Source organism: Pteropus medius, unplaced genomic scaffold (genome assembly GCF_902729225.1).
Source record: "Pteropus medius unplaced genomic scaffold, Ma_sr-lr_union100, whole genome shotgun sequence".
Lineage (NCBI taxonomy): Eukaryota > Metazoa > Chordata > Mammalia > Chiroptera > Pteropodidae > Pteropus > Pteropus medius.
Window position 1 is genome coordinate 57,639 of NW_024351200.1, and position 23,027 is coordinate 80,665.

A 23,027-nucleotide genomic window follows, 5' to 3' on the forward strand; every position below is an offset into this window, starting at 1 on the left:
ACCCAGAGCCACAGTGACTGTGACCTCGGGGACATAGTCCCCTCCTGTCTCCACCTCTCCACAGCAGAGATGTGGGACTGTTGACAGGAACTTCTGCTCCTACCGGCCTTGTCGTGATAGAATAACATAGCTCTAGCCCTCGCTTTGCTGTAGGGGCAGTTTCTCCATCGTGCGGGGGCTGCACACTTGGCCAGGGGCTGCAGCTCTGCCCAACCAGAGACAGGCTCCCCCCACAGCGCTCAGTCATGGACGACGCCCCTCCCCTCAGGCTGTGCTGTTCCACATCCTGGATTCTAATTCTGCCTAAAATTATACAACTATTGTGCATCCAACTGCAAGTGCTTGATTGATGTTTAACCTTCTCTTTGGTATCATGTAATTTAAATATTATGGTAAAAAATTAACAATCCATAAATAATATTGTATAAAGTTATAATATCTTACCTTACATAAGAAGTGAAAAAGAGGAGGAAATATAATATTTGTTTACAATACACACATACACATATGCAAAACAAAATAAGAAAACATATCATGATATTAATTCCCATTTCTGGAATTAATATCTACCTTCTTCTCCTACCCCTGGTCAGTGATAGCCACTCGCTATCGTAGTTCATTAAAAGCGTATACATTTATTTCAAGTTTTCTCTTTTCCTCCTTTGCTGGAATTTATATTTCGATATCATTTACATGGCGTAAAGTTTTTCAGTTAAAAATGTACAACATAATCATGTGTAGAATAGTCACATGGTTGTGCAACCATTCCCAAAATCTAACTTTAGAACATTTCCATCATCCCTCAGAGCGAAGTCCCCACACATCTGCATCACTCCTCATCAGATCTCTACTCAACCCTTGGTAACAACGGATCCACTGCCTGTCTCAGTAGATATGCCTGTTCTGGACACTTCACAGACAGGGACGTACAAAAGAGGTGGACTTTGTGACTGTTCGTTTCACTTTCTTCTTTGGCAAATATTTCTGAGATCCATTGTTGTGACCTGAGTGATCATCCTTTTTTTCTTTTGACGTATAATATTGTGTTGTTTGGACATAGTTCGGTTCACTTATCCGTTCATCCACTGGTGGACATTAGGTTATTTTTCATCTCTTGTCTATAACGCATAAACCTGCTAGGACTATTTGTGCATGTGCTGGGAACATTTGTGTACATGTTTTTTATTTTGTTTTGTGGATAGCTCTTTTCGTATCTTGGATAGACACCTAGGATTGGGATCTTTATATGGTATCTTTATATTAATTTTTTGAGAAACCCATCAGAAAATTTTCCAATATGGCTTCATTGGTTAAACTTCTACCAACTTTGTATTAAAGTTGCAATTTCCACTCATCTTCACAAAAAAAACTGTTATCATATCTCATTTTTCTCACAGCTCTTCTAGTCTGGGAGAAGCAATATCTCGCTTCAGTTTTGACTTGCCGTTCCCTAGCGATCAGGGGCACTGAGCATCTTCTCTGCACTGTACTGTGTTTCTCAGTGATGAGCGGCTGAGGCTCTGCGCTGTCTCAGGAACCGCTGATGTTAGGAAGCTTTAAACTGAGCTATAGCTGACTTCACACATCCAGCCTGTGTCCGCCTTGACACAGCAGAAAACATTTTTTCAGGAACAGGATTCTTCTCAGAAACAGCGGAATGGCAGCGGGAGGCCACCATCACCATGCAAGGACCACAGCACAGGAAAGTCCTGTGGCACCTGCCTGGGACACGCACGGCAGCCTCAGGACCCAAACATTTTCCTAGGACAGTTCCTGAGTCTCCATTCTGAGCGTGTTTCCACTTCAGTCACCACTTTAGTGAAATGACAACTCCAGACTGTGTCATCTGATGCCTCGGCAGAGGTCGCTCTACTGAGAACAAGGATGTGGATGGAGCTTGATCGCAGGCCCTTCTCCCCCTACCCCACACGGACTCACCGCATGGACTCCTGACAGCCACCTGCCAAAGAAAGATTGAGGGCAGTGTAATACAAAATAAATATCTAACAAAGGGGGAAAAAAGAAAACTTAAATAAACATAGAAATAGACACGTTGATACAGAGGATAGATTAAATCAAAAATCAAAAAATAAAGATTACTTGATTATCAATGTTATAAATTTAATCTTATAAATATCATTCATAATTATTGGGATATGTAACCTTTTTCTTATTTTTATGTGAAAAACATTAAACCCAAGAGCAGCCTAGAATATTTTCTTTTATTATTATTATTATTTATTATTATTTATGCCTATAGCACCTGGTCTTCTTAGGTGGTCTCCCATCCAAGTACTAACCAAGCTCGACCCTGCTTAGCTTCCTAGATCAGGCATCCAGCTTGTTTGGGTTGGCATGGCAGTAGACCATGGACTGTGGCTTCCCTGGAGCATGAAACCAGGACCTTCTACGTGTAAAGCGGACGTGCTAACTGCTATACTATGGAACCACATCTGAATATTTTCAAATTAACAAAAAGACATGGGAAATACAGTTTTGTAATCAAGAAACCTTTCTGTAGAAAAACAATTGAAAGAGAATGAGGCTATCACAGAAATCAAAAAGTACAAACAAATAAAAATCAATGTTTGGCGTATCAGAATCACGTTAACTAGGAATCAGCCCATGGGTGTGTGAATAGAGACAGGGACCTGCTGAGCTGCACAAACCAGGTTCTCAGGGCTCTGGGCCATGGGGCGGTGTGTGTGCTACATCAGCAGGGGGCGCTGTGGGACTGACTTGTTGGTCCCTACACAATGGCTCACTGAGGACCATTCACTGGAAGGAACATGGGATTGGGGCCTGTTCTCTGTGCTCCCTGATGGGACTCAGCAGCTGTGTCCTCTCTGGGCTGGCAGAGTCCCGCAAGCAGGGACCTTTGCGTGGTCTCAGCAGGTGCTTCCTCCAGGGCTCTCCAAGGAGGTGAAGCCAATCTCCATCCTCCTCAGTCTGGGTGTGAGCTGAGCTCCAGCACAGGGCTCAGGGAGGGGCTGGGCGGTCACTGGATGGACACACATTTGCATGCACAGCCCCTCCCTCCTCTGGCGCAGGGTGGAGAAGAAAAGGAGGCCTGTGGCAGCCCAGCCCCACTCTGGGCTCAGGGGCTGCGTGCACCATGGCCTGGACCCCCATCCTCCTCGTGCTCCTCTCTCACTGCACAGGTGGGGAAAGGCCTGGGGACGAAGTCTCAGTTCCCACTCTGTGTCAGTTCGTCTTCCTACTACAACCCTGAGCTTCACTCTCATCACAAAAGTTTGTCTGTGTTTGCAGGTTCCCTCTCCCAGCCTGTGGTGACTCAGCCGCCCTCCCTCTCTGCATCTCCGGGAGCATCAGCCAGACTCACCTGCACTCTGAGCAGTGGATTCAGTGTTGGGGACTACAATATACGCTGGTTCCAGCAGAAGCCAGGGAGCCCTCCCCGGTATCTCCTGCGGTTTAAATCAGACTCCGATAAGCACCAGGGCTCCGGGGTCCCCAGCCGCTTCTCTGGATCCAAAGACACCTCGGCCAACGCAGGGCTTCTGCTCATCTCTGGGCTCCAGCCTGAGGACGAGGCTGACTATTACTGTAACACATGGGATGGCAACTCTAAGGCTTACACCGTGCTCCAGACCCATGGGGAAGTGAGACACAAACCTCCCCCTCACTTTCCTGGCCTAGTGCCATCACTCATGGGAGGGGCTCTGACCAAGTCAGACAAGAGGTGACTTCTTTTGTCATTTCTTCTGTCAACACCCGATATTCCTCAGTCCACTTGATCTGACAATATCACATGCTTCTCTTCAGTTTAAATTCACATTTCTCTGTTGCTAGTATATCCTCCCCATGTCACCTTGTCCACTCGCAGTAACCCCATGTCCGAGGTCAACAGCCCTCAGAGGGGACACGGGAGGAGCCTGAGGGGCTTGGGTCAGGCCCTGACCTCTTGAGGGAGCAGAGGGGGTGACCCGATGCCGCTCCAGGTCTGAGTGCTTCCACCTGGGGTAGGGATGAGAGATGGGCCCTCTAAAACTAGAGTTAAAAATAACACATTTACAATAGCTGTGGGTCCCAGGTCTGGGTGTGATCCAGGCTCACGGCTAGAAATAGGACCCCAGATGTAGAATGTCACATTAGTGTAGTAGGTGCCAGTGCCTAAAACTGTAAACGGAATTCAGCTTACTGTATCACGCACGTGTGGCTGAATGCCACGATCGCACTCTGCTGCGTGTGGCGCCGTGCGGGCCCCTGGGGAGCAGACGGGGAGCAGAAGAAGAGGAGCAGCAGGAGTGAGCTCCCCGCAGTGCGGTTGGTGCAGCCGTTTCGTTCCCGTGTCAGCCCCTCGTGCATTCTCTCCACTGGGCGTCTCACCACCGACACCTTCGTCTCCATCAGCTCCGCGCTGACAACAGCATCACACACATGTAATACTTTAGGACAATCTGACAGAATTTAAAATATTTATGCACTGAAGACTATAAAACATTCTAAGAGAAATGAAATAAATAAATGCACAGATAATTCTAGCTTATGAGTTGAAACACTCAATGTGGTTAAAGATAGAGTTCTCCCCGGACTGATCAATATGATCATTGCAATGACTTTGGGAATACTATACATGCAATGGTGGTTGATTTTAGAAAAAAATTGGAATCTCTAAGAAAACCTGTGAAAGGAATTTCAACCTACGAGAATTGTGACCTGCCCGCGTCTGAGGACAGGGAGGTGAGGAGGGAGATGAGAAGTCACAGGAGCCACATCAAGGTGCAAGACGGGACAGCAGCTTTGGTCACTGAGGGGCACAGAGCAGGAGGGGAGACGCTGCCCTGAGGGGTGACGGGCAGAGTGTGGGTGCAGCTGGCCTGGGCTGGGTGCACCTAGTGCTGAGTGTGTGCTGTCACCTGTAATGTGCACTGCAGTGACATGTCTGTGAATGTAACCTCATCCCAGTGAAGGACCCTGTGACTTGTACCCTGTTCAAGGAGAATCAAGACCCCAAAAGCTCTGTATGGAAAAGTGTACAATGTGATTTCAGGGGCTCTGACTCCGACTGTATTTCAAAGGGTTAGAAATGGAAACTGTGTCCGTAATTCCTGGGAAGACAATGTGAAGACCCTTCTCAGTAAACGAGTGTCCTCCGATAGCTGCCTCAGTCTGTCTCAGAAAGCCCTTGGTGATGTCCCTGCCACACACGGGGTGTCCCTTGCCTGGTCCTGTGAGTGTGCATATCGTGGGAAGCCATGCCTGCTGAGCAATCTCGAATTCCCTGACCTCTACTTCTCTCTCAGGGCCTTGGTGTACCCAGGACATAGATTCTCCCTCCTCCAAAACTTACCATAGATTATTCCACAGGACAGTACTCAGAAAGGGGACAGAAACACAAAGAGGCCGATGTGGTTGGAGCAGAGAAAGAGATGTGAGGCATCTGGGCCTCACTTCTGGGGCCCGAGGAACAGGGCTGTGGGTTGTCCACACCACGTGCTGGACGCCCCTTTCTTCTGTGATCTTAGCCACACAGGTGAAGGCTCCTGACGTTCATGCTCATGCAGCATCCTTCCCCGGCTCTGACTTCCTCCTGCCGAGTGGACACTGTCCTGTCCTCATAGGTCCTTGTCTCTCTCCTTGCAGATTCACCTTCTTTAGGGGCCTGGAACCTAGGATAGAAAGCGAACAGCTACTGCCCTGGGAGTAGCTATGACAGTGGCTAGAATAGTGTCATTCTGACACATCAGAATTAGAGTCTGTTCACATCATCAAAGCTCCGCACGCATTGAAACAGCGATGTCCTCTGGAACTTTGCTTCTCTTTGTTGTCTCCTACAGTAGAAGCTCCTCCTTACAACCTGAGGATGGAGCCAAACACCACTGACCAGCACCATGCGAGATCCCCGTCCTCCTCACTGCACCAGCCCCGGGAGATGAGAGTCAGCACCCCGGACCCACAGTCGTCTCCCCTGCAGCAGTGCTCACGGGAGCACCAAGTGTTTGCTCATGTGATCAAGTGCGGATGTGAGAAATGGGTGTGTAGCTCGTTTCCTAATAGTTTATCACCTCACCTCACACGAGGATAGAGGGGCTTCCTTCTCAGTTTGTGTTCAGATGCCGGGGCTCCCACACTTGGTGGCTTTATTCTTTTGCAATTCCCCTTCATTTACCAACTTCTCTGGCAAACCCACATTCTATGCTCTGGATGCTCAAGTCTGTTAGGCTGAGGATAAAGTGAGCAGAGACCCAAAATCTCTCCTCCCTGGATATTTTAGATTGTTTAGCCTCCTGCACCCAGGGCGTGCTAACACATCCATCCATGGTGTGGGGTCGGGTCTCAGGAATATCATCGTCAACTGCACAAAAAGCAGCTTCATGGAGAAGCACAGTACGGCCCAGCAACAGCACATCCAGGGAGGAGTCCCAGAGACGTGATACCTTGAGTTCTGTCTTAGAGCCACGTGAAAAAATTTGCTGGCAAGAAATTGATTCCGAGGGGCCCTCGATCCTGTCCTAAGAAGAGGGTGTTCATTAGGACCAGAAGTGAGTGATCCTGGCACAGTGCTCCAGACCCCAGAGGAATGGAGACTCCGTCCTCCCTCTCCTCCTGTGGGATCTTCACACTCTGGTCCCTTCCTGCATCTAACTTCACATCAGGGCTGACTCTCCTGCTAAAATGGTCACCAGCCTCTGAGGATCTAAAGACTTTCCAAGGGTCTGAGGCTTTGAGGAAGGATGAACTATATTTCACAGCATGTTCTCAGCCTGGTCATCTCTCCACAGGCGGAACCTTTCGCCTGATGGCACAGATTTCTTCTGGATAATCAATGGAAGGGTCAATAGGAGGCTGATGCCAAAACCCAGCTCAGGATCTGACCGCAAGGAACCCATGTAATTCAATCTCAGGTCTTTGTCAAGAACTCAAAGCGATGATTACTTTTCCATGTCTGCACTCCACCCATGCCTGGTGGTCCTCTTCTTGTCCCCCTGAGTCCAAAATTTCCCTTAGAATTGTTGGATTGAGTGACAAGGAAAGCAGAATGTGAGCATCTATAACTAGGAGCCCCCTGTGGCCCCCTGTCAAGCCTGTGCATGTCCCTTCCTGCTCCTGGCCAGGCTTTGCTGCTCATTCCCTGAGCCACGAAATGTCAAGAAAGGCAGAGTCTCTCTCTTGAGATCGCCCTCTGAGGGGATCCTGACCCCCAGGACGCGGGAGACGCCCCCCATTAAGGGCGTGACTCTCAGACCCTCAGCGGCTCACTCTCCCCACTTCAACCCGGGACTTCTCGTGTATTTCCAACCTCTCTGGTTCTCTGTCTGGGATGAGATTTAGTAGCTGTCAGTATTTTAGACCTAATCCTTATCAATCCCACCTCCATTAAATCCATAGATTTCTTAACAAATGGACATGATCAGGCCCGAGGCAGACTGGGACACATCCTGAGAGTTTCCTAGGCCAGAAATGGAGGAAGAACCGCTATGAAGAATAGGAGTTATGTTCATAGTAATGTTCTCTCCCTCTCAATCCGCAGATGGGAAAAAATTACAGACCTAGAGTAAAAGAAGCTTAAATATATCAAAATCAAAATAAAAGGTCCCCTCAAGGTCATTTTCAAGGGCACCTGAGAACCTACAGAAGTAATCGAGGAAAAAAAAACATTTTCCCTGAGGACATTTTGCTCTCATAGCAAAGACACGTGTAATGTGAGTGGGAACCTGTCAGGTGCCCTTTAAGACGACAACAAAAACAACAACAACTGCCACCAAATATTTACACCTGCAAGTGTCACCCAAGGAGAATTATGACCAGATATGAAGTAGTGGGGCTCCTCGGAAACTTTAAGCCTGGCTCTTGGTTCGAGGTCATCATGTGCTTGTAATGAACAAAGGCTAAGGCAAAAGCAAAATCAAGTATCAGCAAATTCTGAAACGTCTTGTAACAGATGCATCAGTTTATCTGTCTCAAAGTCCTTAGGGATCTGAGAGCTGAATCTCTTCGCCCCAGACTGCACACGGTGGTGCTTCTCCTTCTACTGCTTTGGGAAGCGACATGAGGAAAATGCACCTGCAGAAATCAGAAGCCCTTCCAGGAGAGCCAGGTGGAAGGAATGGGCTGAGGGCTGAGTTTGGAGACCAGCAGGGGGCGCAGGTGGACCTGTCCTGAGAGCTCAGGGTCTGGGCCAGGCAGGCTGGGAGAATGCTCCACTGGCTCTTGCACACTTGAGCAGGCAGTGTCCCCGCTGAAGTGTGACTTTCCTACACCTGGGCCACACGAAACCACATGAGCACTCGGCTCTGACACACACATTTGCCTCATGTGTCATCCTCCTCTCATGAAGTCACTGTCCAGATCTGATTTACAGGCAAAGGTCAATGGACAATCACACAAAGGAAATAAATTTGCTTGAGAAACTTGACCTACAGCGCTACCTGGGCACAGGATAGGAGACATCTGGGGAGGGGGTGTCTCAATGCCAACAATTAGGCCTCAGCAAGCAGAGCTCTGGGGCTTCTCCCCAAGACCCAGATTCCTCTCTTCTTCTCCTCACTCATTGGACAGGAGTTTCCTTTAGGGGACAGGGAAAGGACACTGGGGAGGAAGGGCATTTGCACGGCCTTTTGCTCCTGGCATCTGGGCACAGGTGGTTGTTATCTATTCTCTACCACATGTTAATTCCCAACCGGGGTCCTGGGTCAGAGGGTGCCGGCTCTGCCATCAGAAGTGCCTAAGTCTTTGGTTAAAAATGATTTAAAATACATATGAAATTAGAGGGCCTGTAACCTGAACTCCTTTTCTTATTTTAGAAAATCGGTGGAGTCCGACCCAACAGGAACAGTGTCAGGATTGAAAATTACAGTAATCACATTATGTTCATAGCTGAGCATTGCACAAAGATATCAACACAAGAGCAAGAAGAATCCATTGTATCAGAAAAAAATTCACCTTGGCCCCCAGTGAGGATTTGGGCTGAAGGTAGGGTATGTGTATCAACTCTGGCTGACGATGTACTTGGACTCTGGAGAGCAGCAGATCTGAAAAGGTGGTGGTCAGCCTGCATCAGCATGTTCCCTCAGGCACCTTCCTGAGTCAGGCAGTGTCACTCAGGACCCCCAGGGGGCGCTGCTCTGTCTCCTTCCTGCATGTGAGGGGCTCCTGGGGCCCTGGCTGTGTCTCCCTTATCCAGCCTGTCAACCCCTCCCTTCCACACTGGCTCCTAATCCCCACCCAGATCTGCTCCAGAGGGGACACTAATGGGACCCACGGTGCCTAGAGAACGCCTGAGACAGTGTGTACGTGGCAAACCTCAGGGAGCCCTGCTGCTCACAGGACTCCCAGTGGATTCACGGCGAGATGTGTCATGAGTGTGTTAGTCCTGTCTGTGTCCCCGTTTCAGTTGCTATTTCTTTCTCTTCTGTAAGTTGTCACTGATTTCAGAATTTTAGAGGGACCACCCTAAACTGATATGGTTTGTTATCAGTTTTCTATTTATTTCTTTTCCTTGTGTGTTCATAGTTAGTCCTCATCTCCATATTTGAGAGATGTGAAAATACCTGTATTTATCTACACTATCAGATTATGTATTTGTATAATAGGAAAAGTAATTTATTGTGAATATTGTTCAATGATATGAGTTGTGACTTTCGAACCCATATGAAGAGAAAGGAAAATAACAACGCAAGTTTAATACACAGACAATTTACTAGCGATTCCAAAATGAATATCATAAATCGCAGTTTTATTGCACAGTTTGAAAAACACCAATTGCATGTCTCATTGTCACCAAAGACTAGAGACATTTTATCCTCCTGCCAGTGCCCCTGACACCCCAAACCCCTTCTCGCCCTTCCCATTCCTTCTGCTCCACAGCAGGAGGTGAAGAGAAAGGGGGTTTTAGAACGTTCTAGGGTGTTATCACCACCTCGTTTACACACAGTGCTGTCTCCATTTCTCATAATGAGATATGTGTTCCTATTTTGCTATACCTGATGTTGCGAAGGAAATCATAATCTTATGGTGACATTCTGAACCATTCTCCTCAAAACTCTCTATTTTGAAGCTCATCCATATAATAATGGTTTCTTAGAGCAAAGGACATTTGCCTTCCTAAGCCTGACACTGCAGCTCTTGGGGACAGCACAGAGCTCTGGTGCCTTTTAAAATGTCACTGGTGGGGAGACCCCTGTCCCTTCACACCGGGACTTAAACTCTGTGATTTCCCAGTGGACTCACTGCTGGAGGGAGGAGTGACTGCAAATCTCTGTCAAAGAAGATGAGAAGGAATTTCACGGAGGAGGATGAAATGTTCCCAGCAATGTGGTTCAATTTGGCATGAGCTAGATCGATGGGGCCAGAATGTGAACATACACATCTCATCGTTGAGCCCTTACGTTTCCAGAGATGAAATTTGGGACTGATGTTACCAGGGACATGAGGATGCTGATTTGGTGAAAAACCTTAACCGATCTTTCTCAGTGTCTCTGTCACTATTCAGTCATTGGTCATTGCGTGGTCCCAGCACCCGACTCATTCAAGATCTTCCCCAGGGGACATCAGGGTGACACTGGGGCTGGAAGACAGAAGAAGCTGATTTGCATGAGGCACCTTCTCCTCCTAATGGGTCTGAGAGGCATAAAAAGGCCCAAGGACACCACACTCCAGCCCAAGAGACTGAGGAGTCCACGTCCTGTGAGTGTCCACACCATGGCCTGGATGTTGCTTCTGCTGGGGCTCCTCGCTTATGGCTCAGGTCAGGGGAATAGACTCTGTTTCCTCGGGGGGCACATAAAAGGAGGGTCTGAGGCTGATCGCATCTCTCCTGTTGTTTTTAGGGGCGAATTCTCAGACTGTGGTGACCCAGGAGCCATCACTCTCAGTGTCTACAGGAGGGACGGTCACACTCACCTGTGGCCTTAGCTCTGGCTCAGTCTCCACCAGTAACTATCCTGGTTGGTACCAGCAGGCCCCAGGCCAGGCTCCCCGCACGCTTATCTACGACACAAACAACCGACCCTCTGAGATCCCTGGTCGCTTCTCCGGATCCATCTCTGGGAACAAAGCCGCCCTCACCATCACGGGGGCCCAGCCTGAGGACGAGGCCGACTATTACTGTTTACTCTGGCACAGTAGTGCTCACACCGTGACACACACAGATGGGGAAGTGGGACAAAACCCTCAGGCTGCTCAGGCCTTTGTTCCGAACAATTAAAAGTCTTTTAAAAACTCGGACCTTTGTAGCCTCTACTTTGAACCCTTCCTGGTCATAATGTTTTACTATCCATTTTTCATTCAACATTTCTGATTTTTCAGGAAAAATAAAACCAAAATAATCTGTGATGACACAGAAAGATTAGCCAGTTGTTCATGTGACAACACCAGGGCCTGGGGAGCTGCCTTTACCCCGTGAAATAAGGAAGATGCACCTGTCCCAAGTTTCACCTTCATCAGAGCCCAGGAACATCCCAGCACATAGATCCTTTTCCACAGCATGGACTCTGCTCTCTCAGGGGTCACAGCGGAGATGTCCCCATCCCACCCGGGCTCCTGAGTTCAGGGCTGACCGAGGGACAGAGTGTTCAAGAGACGATGCACTGAGATGTGAGATGATGGTGAGGACCCAGGCCCAGGAGGACTGACCTACAGAAAGCTGGCCCGACACCTGAGCATGCAGAGTGGGATTCAGGGTGGGGAGTCAGCAAAGGGGAAAACTGGGGTCTGAGGAACCCTCTTTATGGGCCGTGAGTGGGTGGGGTGCCACATAGCCACTGGGAAATAGCTGCTTAGTCTGCTCCAGGGAAGGGGGTGAAGTTGGTCCATGGATGACGTGCTCCTACAGTGACACCACTGGGGACCGTGAAGACTCCTGCGAGTGGTTCTCCTGAGCTCACAGGCACCGACTGTGTCCTCCTGTATCCTCAGATCCCACTGGAGTTTTCCAACAATATAGGATGTGGGGTGGCCTCTGGGACAACAAGAGCAGGAACTTCCCACGTGTGTCACTCCTACTGTGAGGCTCTTGATAATCTCAGATCCGAAGTCACCTTCTCCTGCATAGGGGTGAGCAGACATCTTGAGAGTCAACATACCAATGGTCCCACAGGCTCCCAGGCAGAGCCTTCACATTTGCGACCTCGGACAGCAGTGAGGGATCTTCCAGGGGTGTGACTGAGCCTGAATCTCCTGCCCCAGGTTTGTTACCAGAACCTCACTGACCACTCTGGGCTCCAGCCTGAGGACGAGGCTGATCATCACGGTTACAGAGCTGAGAACAACTCCAATGCTCGAGGATCTCCTGTTTGTGGGGTCATGTGATAAATCTGCCCTCCACTCCTCAGTCAGACCCATCACTCTCCTGTCCCTGCCTGGGACCTGTACATGCTCTCTATCTCCAACAATGCTGGGTGGACATGACATGGAGAACGGAAGTCCAGCCTGTGTGACCCAAGGGACCTGGGTCCCTTCTGCTCCTCCTCTATGTTTCCCATGAGCTTCACCCAGGCTTTGCTGATCATTCCCTGAGCTCCAGAATCTTTGCTAAGTGGGGTTTCTTTTTTTTCTCCAGAGTTTCCATCCTGGAGGAACTCCTGGAGTTGAAAGGACCCCTTCCCATTAAGGACGTGGCTCTCACGCCCATCACCTGCTCACCCTCCCCAGTTTAATGCCACAGACCCTGATTGTGCTCACACCCTTTTTCAGGTAGGAAGATGTTTGAACGCATCTCAGTGACTGGAGTCCAGACTGTATGACCCAAATCTTATTACGTCTGAGAACCCCAATATTAAAGGAAAGTTTCCAGAAAGCTCAGTTGTTCCTTCAGTGACAATATTGGTGTATTTACCAATAAAGTTAATCACTGTGGGCTCAGTGTGGGATGAGTAATAGACATTGGAGGCCACTAAGTTAGGACGGGAAAAAAATGTTTATACTAACGGCTTAGTTCTCAATCCTAAGAATAAAACAAGTTTAAAATTAGACTAAATAAGGAAAAAGAATCAAAAACTTATCATGGATTCAAAAGATGACAGCATGAACCTTCAGATTAGCAATGAAAGACAAATGAAAGCCCAGAGTGGTAATCAGGAGGAGAGGACACTTTTCTCTGACATCGTTAAATTCTAGTGGCCAGAGAGACATCCCATGTCAGTATGGGAGGAATGGGGGTGGGGATCTAACAGGAGTCCCTCATGACAATGACAACAGCAACAGCAGTAAAATAAGGCGGCCTGTAAGGTAATTCATGTAGAATTATTGTCAGTATGAACCGGCAGGGTACCCAGTAGTATTTTCCACTCAAACTTGATTTAAGATGGTCCTATACTTTCGATGACCTCACAGTCATGGCAGAAGCAAAACAAACTGTCAGGTCATTCAGACACACCTGGCAACATAAGAACTGTGATCACATCCTACATTTAGCAGCCAGGAGGCCATTCATTGTGTAGAGACAATTAATGTCTCAGTCCCCAACCCCATGGAGGGACTTACTCATTCTCCTGCTGTGGGTGGTGGCATCACAGAGATCCACGTGCAAAATCAGATGGCCCTTCCAGGGTGCTGGGTGTGGTCAGGTTGGTCTGGTCTGAGAGGAGAAGATTTCTGGGACAGGCCAACATGGAAAATGCTCCAATCTCTCCCGGATACTTGGTCAATCTGTGACCATGCCGAAGTTTGGAGTTTACACATCCCTGTTTGTTTGTTTATTTAGTCAAATCCAGGAACTCACTCTCATTTCAGGGAACATAATTTAGAACATATAGCCCTGTGCTCTCAGTTTAGGCCACCAAATCCTGTCCTTGGCAGCAGCACGTGATCTGATTGTCTCACACCTAGTAGACAGTCCCCAATGTCAGAGGCAGGCTGCCCTGGGAAGAATCCATGATGAGTCAGGACAGAACCAGGGACAGAGTCCAGCTGTGTCTCACTCAGGAGAGCTGACTATTCAGGGGCCCACCCGTCTACACCATTTATTGAGCACTTGCTACATGTTGGGCTCAGGTCAGGGCCGGAAACCTAGATGATGTGACAAGAAAGATACAGAATCTGATTAAGTCTCCGAAGTCCAGCTGCTGCAGAGGATGAATGAGGGGGACGTGGGAATATAGTCAGGGACCTTGAGTGTTCTGTGGATTTGGTACAAAGATGAAGCTCGAGTCCTGGGTAAGGGATGGTGCAGGTGAGGTAGAGAAGAAAGGTCCGATTCTGCGTGGTTTTGGAGGGAAGAGGGAGAGAATGGGGGGTGGGAAAAGGCTTAGAGCTGGTCCTTGGGAACAGGGTGGGAGGTGAGTAGCTGCCCCTCCTTGAAGAAGGCTCACGGGTCAGGATGTGAGGTTTAGGACCCAAGGTCATGTCTGTGATGTAAACCTTGACCTCAGTCTCCCTTCTTGATCAGTGGTGACCCAGGAATGTTTCTTTTCCAGATGACAAGTAGAGGATCTTGCTGGGTTTTCCCCCTTCTTCTCTGAGCTTTATTTGAGATGTCCCTTCTTTATGGTACCCATGTCACCAGAGTGATTTCCTTCCTGGGAACTAAATGCCCGTGCAGTCATGGGCATCTCATCCCCCAAACAACCCTTCCAGGTGAGAGAGACTCAGCCTCCTGACCTATTGATCTGGAGCCCTGGCCTTCACGAGCACCAGACCGGGTCACTCACAGCGTCTTCCGTGGCACGGTCATTGACCAGGGACTATCTCAATGGTCTGGGTAAAACAAGGTCTGTCTCTGTAGCTGTAGCGGGGTCCATCACATGCTGACCACATGGCTGAGAGATATGGGTCCACAGAGGAGAGAAGAGGAAAGACGGTTTCCCTAACTGGCCCCTCCATGTGCATCGCTCTGCCCTCCAGCCTCTTCCTCAGTTCATGCTGGGTGTGGTACTGTGGACACTGGGAGCTGAGCAGGGCACGCAGGCCAGCTGGCGCCTGTCTCACAAAATCCCAGATCTGCCTCCCTGACCATTGCATTGTTCTGCAAAAGATCAGCCTCCGAAAAAGTCCACACACTTCCATCAGTGAGGCCATGATCTAAAATTCAGTAGTCTCAGAAAAGGTCGAATGCAGCGTAACTTCCACGTCTGGCCGCCTTCTGCCACGGGGAGCAACATGGGTGCAACAGGTTTATTAGCTGCAGTGACAGCATTGTCCACCCTCACCTGAGCACCTCTCTTCCATCTGCCCGTCCCTCAGGGGGGACCGTCCCAGAAGCCCAGCTCGTGAACCCCTGGCCACATATTCTGATTCTGGTCCCTTCTGGTCTCATCACCAAGCAAGTGCTCCCCCAGGTCACCTCAGGGTCATTGCTGAGAATCCCCATGGCAGGGGTCCCGGTCCCAGGTGGTGCTGTCACGGTCACCCTCCTCTTCTGTGTCCTGGAAGCTGAGATCAGTGTGAGCCTGATTCAGAAATGCAGAGACCTGACTCTCATACACATACGACACAGACTCGTGTGCCGTGTTTTATGCAGTTCACACACTAACAAGGAGACCGGTTGCCAGGTGAAGCTTGATCAAGGAGCAAGTGTAAAACAAAGTGCCGTGAGTCCCTGGGGGGGACACGGAACCAGCAGTTCGTGTGCTGGAGACACACGGCTCGATCTAACAAGGAGGAATCACACAGAAGGGAAGAACCGCGTCCCGCACAGAAGGGGACTCGCCTCCACGGGGACGGTCACTGCTCTGTATTGTCCTGATCCATGAGGAGTTTGTATAAGACACACCACCTCTGTCCTGACCACCGAACAGCTAAGGAACCTGTGGTCAGACTCACCCTGAGGACTCTGAGTAGAGCACAGAGACTGCCCTCAGGGGATGGGAGGCCACATAAGGGGACACAAGGCCTGGCCCTTAGTCAGGGAGAGGTGAACAGAGCCTTAGGGAGCAGGACCTGTTTCTGATGGGCTCTAGTCACCATGTCACAGAGTGATGCATCTGGGACTGGGCACCAGGGGGCACTCAGTGACTGTTTCTTTGGAGTCTGGGGGACCCCAGCTGAGACAAACCACCTGGCACTGCCTGGAGCCCCCTATGCATGGCTCGCAGCTGTGACAACCTCACCCCACAGGCCCCACACAGCTCCGCCCCTGCTTATCCCTTCAGCTCCCAGTCAGAGTGGCCTGAACCAGGGTCCAGTGAGGGACCAGAAAGCTGGGGTTCTCATTTGCATGAGTGGACCCTCCCTCTGCCAGAGCTTGAAGTAGTGAGGGAGAGACTTGGGGGAAGCTCTGCTTCAGATGTGGGGACACAGAGGGCAGGACTCAGTGATCATCTCCACCATGGCCTGGTCCCCTCTCCTCCTCACCCTCCTCACTCACTGCACAGGTGACCGGATACAGGGACAGTGGAGAGGACCTAGGGAGGCCACACGGGACCCTGCTCCCTCCTCTTGTCTCTAGCCCCAGCATCACCATCTCTGTGTCTCTTCCTCTTCCAGGATCCTGGGCCCAGTCTGTGCTGACCCAGCCGTCCTCAGTGTCTGGGGCCCCGGGACAGAGTGTCACCATCTCCTGCACTGGAAGCAGCTCCAACATCGGGATTGGTAACTACGTGGGCTGGTACCAACAGCTCCCAGGAACAGCCCCCAAAACCCTCATCTATGATAATAACAAACGACCCTCTGGGGTCCCTGACCGATTCTCTGGCTCCACGTCTGGCAGCTCAGCTTCCCTGACCATCAGTGGGCTCCAGGCTGAGGACGAGGCCGATTATTACTGCCAGACATATGACAGCAGTCTCAGTGCTCACACAGTGCTCCAGGCCTGTGGGGAAGTGAGACAAAAACCTGCTGACCCCCTGCAACGGGGCTTCCCTGAGCAGCCCTACTCTTCTTACAGGAAAGCATGTTATTTTTTCTGTTTGGAAAATCTGAGGTCTGAAACCCACGCCAGCAAACCTGTCTGCTAAATCTGTCCACATTGTGTGATTTTCTTAAGTGACCTGAAGTTCCTGGATGTGGGGCGGGTGGACCTAGGGACAGAGTCCATGAGAGGTGTTTTGGAGCCGGGGCTGTCATAACACAATACCCAGACGGGAACCTTAACTAACAGAAACGTATGTTCCCACAGTTCTGCATTCTCAAAGTCCAAGGCAGACGTGTGGGCAGGTGGGTCTCTCCCGAGGCCTCGCTCCTTGGCTGGCAGACGGCTGCATTCTCCCCGAGTCCTCACACAGCCTTCTCTCTGTGTGCGCTCACCCCTGGTTTCTCCTCCTCTTCTCATAAAGACACCAGCCCTTCTGATTGGGCGCCACCCGCCTGAGCTCCTTAACCTTAGTTACCTCCTTTAGACCTAGTCTCCCGAGACTATCACATTGGGAGTTAAGAGTTCTATGTAGGATTTTGAGGGGACACAGTTGAGTCTGTATCAAGGGTTCAAAACAAAACAAAACCCAGAACCCAGAGTCCTCTTGTGTCTGACTCAGGAGAGTCTCTATGCAGATGATGTGCATCCACACCAGTTACTGTACACCTACTATGTGCCTGACTTGAGTCTAGGAGCTAAGAATACACTCCAGAAGAGACAGGAAGTATCCCACACTCATGGAGATGACACTGTCCGGGAGAGGAGAGGACAAACAAACCAAAATACGGTGTCCCGGCCTGATTTCTCACTTGGGGACAGAATGCCTTTGTGGTCTCAGGCATCCATCCACTCAGCAAACCTTCCCGAATTAGAGACTCTCCCTCCCTGGCCCATTGGTCAGGAACCCCGGCCTTCAGGATGACCAGACACGATCACTCACACCGTCCCCCCTATACCACCGTGGCAAACAGAGACAAGATGGTCTGATTTGGTTTAGACAACACAGTCCCTGACCCTGGACTTGGAAATTGGTCAATTGCATGCCAACCACATGGCTGAGGAATTCTGGGTCCAGGTGGAGAGGAAAGACACAAATTTTTTCCCTAATTCATCCCAGCATGAGCATTATCTGCCCTCACCCTCACTGTTAGTTCTTGTTGAGTATTGTTCTGTGGATGCTGGGACCCGAGCAGGAGACACTGGCCACGTGACTCCTGTCACATAAAACCACACTTCTCTGTCCATGACCTTTTTAATATCTTGTAAAAGATCAATTTCAGGTAACATCGCACCCACTTCCATCTGTGGGCATCGATCTAAAACTGAATAGTCTCAGGACACGTAGAAAGCTGCAAAAATTATCTTCAAGGTCTTCTGTTCCCTGGCAGAGTCAGAAGAGTGAAGGATTCTCAAGAGACCACAGTAGCGCCAGTGCCCCCACGACCTGGGTGCTTCTCTTCCATTTAATACATTTGGAATGTTCCAGAGGCCCAGCTCATGAACCTCTGACCCCTACACCTTAGTCCAGTCCCTTCTGCTCCCATCCCCAGACTCTGCCCTCTCAGGTCACATTGGGGTCATTGCTGAGAATCCCCACCGCACAGTATCCTGATCACAGGGGGTGCTATCACCGTCACCTTCCTCTTCTGTGTCCTGGGAGCTGGCATCAGATGTCGTCTCGCTCCCAAAGGACGTGATGGTTTCTTTATGCGACTCACACATTCACCCCATCTGCAAACACATCGCAATCTCACATTTAGCTTTTTAGTAAAATAAGGCAATGTGTAAGAGAGTAAGCTAGGGAAAATGTTTATTTAAAATGTAAGCCAATCGTATGACACCTAAGACAAAATCCTGACAAGAAATCTGTGAAGTAGAGATCCTGAAATCTACAGTGTGAGACTGTAAGTCAGTTCCTAAATAGTGTTACACATTCCACAGGTAAAGGTGAAGCCTGACCAAGACATTATTATTATTATTATTATTATTATTATTATTATTATTACCATCATCATCGTCATCATCATTATTATTATTTTACCAAGCACTAATTCAAATGGAATCTCTATGAAACAGCTCACACATGACATGACTGAAATATTTGCTGAATGGTCTTTTGAAAATGCCACTGCGTGTTTTCCTAGAAACTTCTTTACTATGCCATTTCCCTGGAGAGCTCCTTCAAGCCTTTCTAAACATCAACTGTCCCTTCGGCTCTGATCCCGGACCTGATGCACACCTTGGTCATTTAGTTTCTCCTAGAATGTACTCTAAGTGCTCTGACACCTTAAATAGTTATATATGTACATGTTTGCAAGTCCCATGGAGCTTAGTCTGGGAGTAATAAACTACAATATCGACACAGTGTATCAGGATCGCAGCATCTAGGGACCAGACCAAGGATGTGTGAACTGCACAAAGCAGTGACAGTGACAGTGAACAGCACAAAGCAGCTGGGCTCTCAGGACTCTGGGCCACGGGGAGGTGTGTGTCCTGACAACAGGAGGGGGTGCTGTGGGACTGGCCTGTGGTCCCTACATAACTGCTGAGTGAGGACCATTCACTCAAAGGAGCCTGGGCCTGGGACTGTTCTCTGTGCTCCTTGATAGGACTCATCAGCTGTGTCCTCCCACATCTAGCAGAGTCCCCTGAGCAAGGACCTTCATGCGGTGTCAGCAGGTGCTTCCTCCCAGGGCTCTCCCATGGGGTGAAGCCAACCTCCATCTTCCTCAGTCTTGCTGTGAGCTGAGCTCCAGGGCTCAGGGAGGGGATGGGCGGTAACTGGATGGACACACATTTGCATGGACAGCCCCTCCTCTGGCGGAGGCTGGAGAAGAAAAGAAGGCCTGGGGCAGCCCAGCCCCACTGTGGGCTCAGGGGCTGCGTGCACTATGGCCTGGACCCCCGTCCTCCTCGTGCTCCTCTCTCAGTGCACAGGTAAGGACAGGCCTCGGGGACCTGGGAAAGCCACATAGCTTTCATTTTTCTCTACTGGTCCAGAGCCCTGAGAAATTTTAAGCAGGTCCTTTTCCCATCACCCATGGGTGTCTGCGTTTGCAGGTTCCCTCTCCCAGCCTGTGCTGACTCAGCCGCCCTCCCTCTCTGCATCTCTGGGAGCATCAGCCAGACTCACCTGCACCCTGAGCAGTGGCTTCAATGCTGGCAACTCTGTCATAAGCTGGTACCAGCAGAAGGCAGGGAGCCCTCCCCGGTATCTCCTGTGGTTTAAGTCAGACTCACAGAAGCACCAGGGCTCCGGGGTCCCCAGCCTCTTCTCTGGATCCAAAGGCGCCTCAGCCAGCTCAGGGCTTCTGCTCATCTCCGGGCTCCAGCCTGAGGACGAGGCCGACTATTACTGTGCTACATGGCATGACAACACTAAAAGTTACACAGTGCTGTAGAGTCACAGGGAAATGATACTGAAACCTCCCTGTGCTCTCCCTGCCTGGGTCGGTCGTCCCTGCCTTGCCTGGGGCCGTGTCTAACTCAGAGGTGACAGTCGTTGTCACGTCTTCATTCAGCACCATTTTCCCTGGGACCCATGCGTGTGCAGATGTCTCTCATTCTCCTTTGTCAAACAGCTCATCTGATCCACCGCTACTGTCCTCTCAATCTGGTCACGTGTACAAAGGCACACGTCAGGTCTTCGGATCACGTCCCCTGCCTAGGGGTTCATCACCGAGGAAGGAGGTGGTTGACCCCACCCACTCCCAGCCCAGGGTCTAGGCCTGACTCAGAGCTGTGGGTCATCTGAGAGCTTCTAGTTGTTCACCGGGTCCAGCACGCCAGGCCGTTCTCCCAGAGACCAGCTCCAAGAGTGAAGGCATCTTCCCCCACACCTGCTCATGTGGCCTGTCTCTGGGGACTGCTCTTTGTCTCCTGGGGCTCAGAGGAAGCAGCTCTCTGTGGCTCCAGGAATGCTGAGTGAGATGTGACTGGGTGTGACCTCCCTGTGACCATCGGGACATCATGGTCAGGCTAACTCAGCACTGAGGCTGGTTCTGTAAGAGCCACCTCCTTCTCATCCGTGGTGATCTTAGGCTCATGGCACCTTGTCCTGGAGGCTGGGAACACTCTGGGTTTAGAGACACTCAGATGGGGAACATCCATCCCACAAAAGCATTGGAGGAGAATCGCCGTGTTGTGCCGGAGTTCCGTCCCCATCCTAGTGTCTCAGAAACCCAGCTCCGGGGACACTCCATGCCTGGCCCACGGTGCTCCTGTCCTCACCCTTCCCTCTGCACAGCGAGGGGCTGAGGGGTTTCTGAAGGCGTCTCATCGGGAGCACTGTCCTTGTTTCTCTTTCCCATCCCCTAGCACTGGGTCGGCCCTTCGTACTGCTGTCGAATCCAATTTAGGAGGAAGCAGCCATCTTTAGGTGACGCCAAAGTCTCTCTCAGGGTGACCTGGCCTGAGGTGGACTGGACAGCCATCTCTGCCTCCTGCAGTGACCTAACTCCCCTGAGTCTCCAGGTGCCATAAACACGATTCTTGTCACGGCTGTGCTTCTCTGCTGAGCGACTGCTGACACTCCTCCGTCACGTCTCCCTGTGCGGCCTCTCACCCACTTTATTATTACAGACTGACTGTCTCAGCTGGGGCTGCTTCTCTAGGATCATGACCCCAGGTCCATCCCGCTGTCCCTGGCCGAGCCCACATCCGCTTCTCATGAGGCTCAGGAGAGGGTCAAATTATTGTGGATGTGCTGGGATCATTCCTGTAAATGTTTTCAATTAACCTGATGGGTGGGGACACCACCTGGAGGTGGTGCAAATGAGGATAGCCACCCCTCCTAAATCTAGGGTTTTCTAAGTTTGGACCAGCTGACTTTTTGTGCAGGGGAGACCCCTGGAGTGGTTCACAGCGTTGTGGTTGAACATGACTTCATGTGGTTCATTCCATTTTAGGTTCCCGACACCTGTGCACAGGAACGCTCCAGGCAATCCACTTGTCCCAATGCTAACTACCTAATTTAGGGGCCAATCTTCCAGATTCGGCATAACCAAAACTGTCTTTTATTTTCTCCTATTAAAGTTTAGTCTTTTACATGTTTTTGTTTTGTTTTGTTTTGTTCTAACTAAATCTACTTTCACAGTGAATATTCAATAAATATTATTTGTTTTAGGGTTTATTCTTAATGATCTTTGGACCTAAGTTTTCTACAAAAATGAGGAGCTCCGGCATGAGAAGTCCACCCAGAGTCACATAATCACAACAGAAGATGCTCCTGTCACCCTGACACTTAGAGCTCGGTGCCAGGAAACGAACGTAGAGACATATTTTCTTTTTTTTATATTATCATTGTAATTATTATATCATTCTTCTTATAGAAATAAGGCAATCAAAATGTTAGGTAAATTATCTAAACTTTGCCAGTTAATACCAGGAACAGAACACAGTGTTGAATTCACATCATTGGTTTAAACCTTTAAAGTGTATTAGTGCCCTTTCTCTAAACTTGGAGCTAAAGAAATAATAGCACAAAATTCATTACTCTGTATAGTCCCTGTTTTCTGGAAATGTGCATTCTAAGGCTCTGAATGCCACTATTGGCCTAGGTAAAGCATATACACAAACTCTAGAAACAATAAAAATCATAGATGAAGACAGTAAGCAATAAAACAGATAAATCTAAATTGCAAAATGAAATATTACGAGAAATTATAAGCTACATATATTATAGCATTATTAGTCATATAATGTAGCCTCACCTTCTATGAAGCAGTAGAATCTCAAATAAGATTCAGACTTTAGAACTAATTTACGAGAAGTTCAAGTTGTTAAAGAGAAGCAAATTGGGACAAGCAGCCTGTACTCCCAGGCTAGGTGTTCGTGGCCCCAGGTAAGTTAAAGCCACTCTAGGCCTTGGTTTCTTCATCGATAAAATAAGGATTGAACTAGACAAACATTATTCCTTCTTAAGAAAGGGTTTAGTGATATAAATTTTCTCAGTCTCAGTGAGCTCTTCAAAGAATATATCAGGAATTTAGCAGAGAATTAGCCACTAATAGTTCAAGCCCTGATTCTCGAATGCTGCCATTATCAACTGCTGGACCATACTAAACTCCCCAAGCCTCAATTGTCTCAACCATTACATTGAGATGACATTCGTACTCTCCTCGAGCTTTGTGCGATGATTAAATGAGATGATACATGCAACCTCTCCAGAAAGATACGTACAATAAAATAATACCTAACATTTATTACAAGATGATAATCTTTCAGAAAACTCGCTTATTATTTTAGCTTAAGGAAGGGTGTAATTTTATAGCTG

General features: G+C 49.3%; 1 gene segment (V, D, J or C); it reads left to right on the forward strand.

The window, feature by feature from the left end:
- The first annotated feature begins 3,101 nt into the window (after positions 1-3,101).
- The window catches only part of LOC120586553 (immunoglobulin lambda variable 5-37-like), a 53,379-nt gene continuing 33,453 nt past the window's right edge, over positions 3,102-23,027 (forward strand). The window contains 1 exon segment of the V gene segment in view: positions 3,102-3,161. Coding sequence covers positions 3,116-3,161 — 46 coding nt within the window.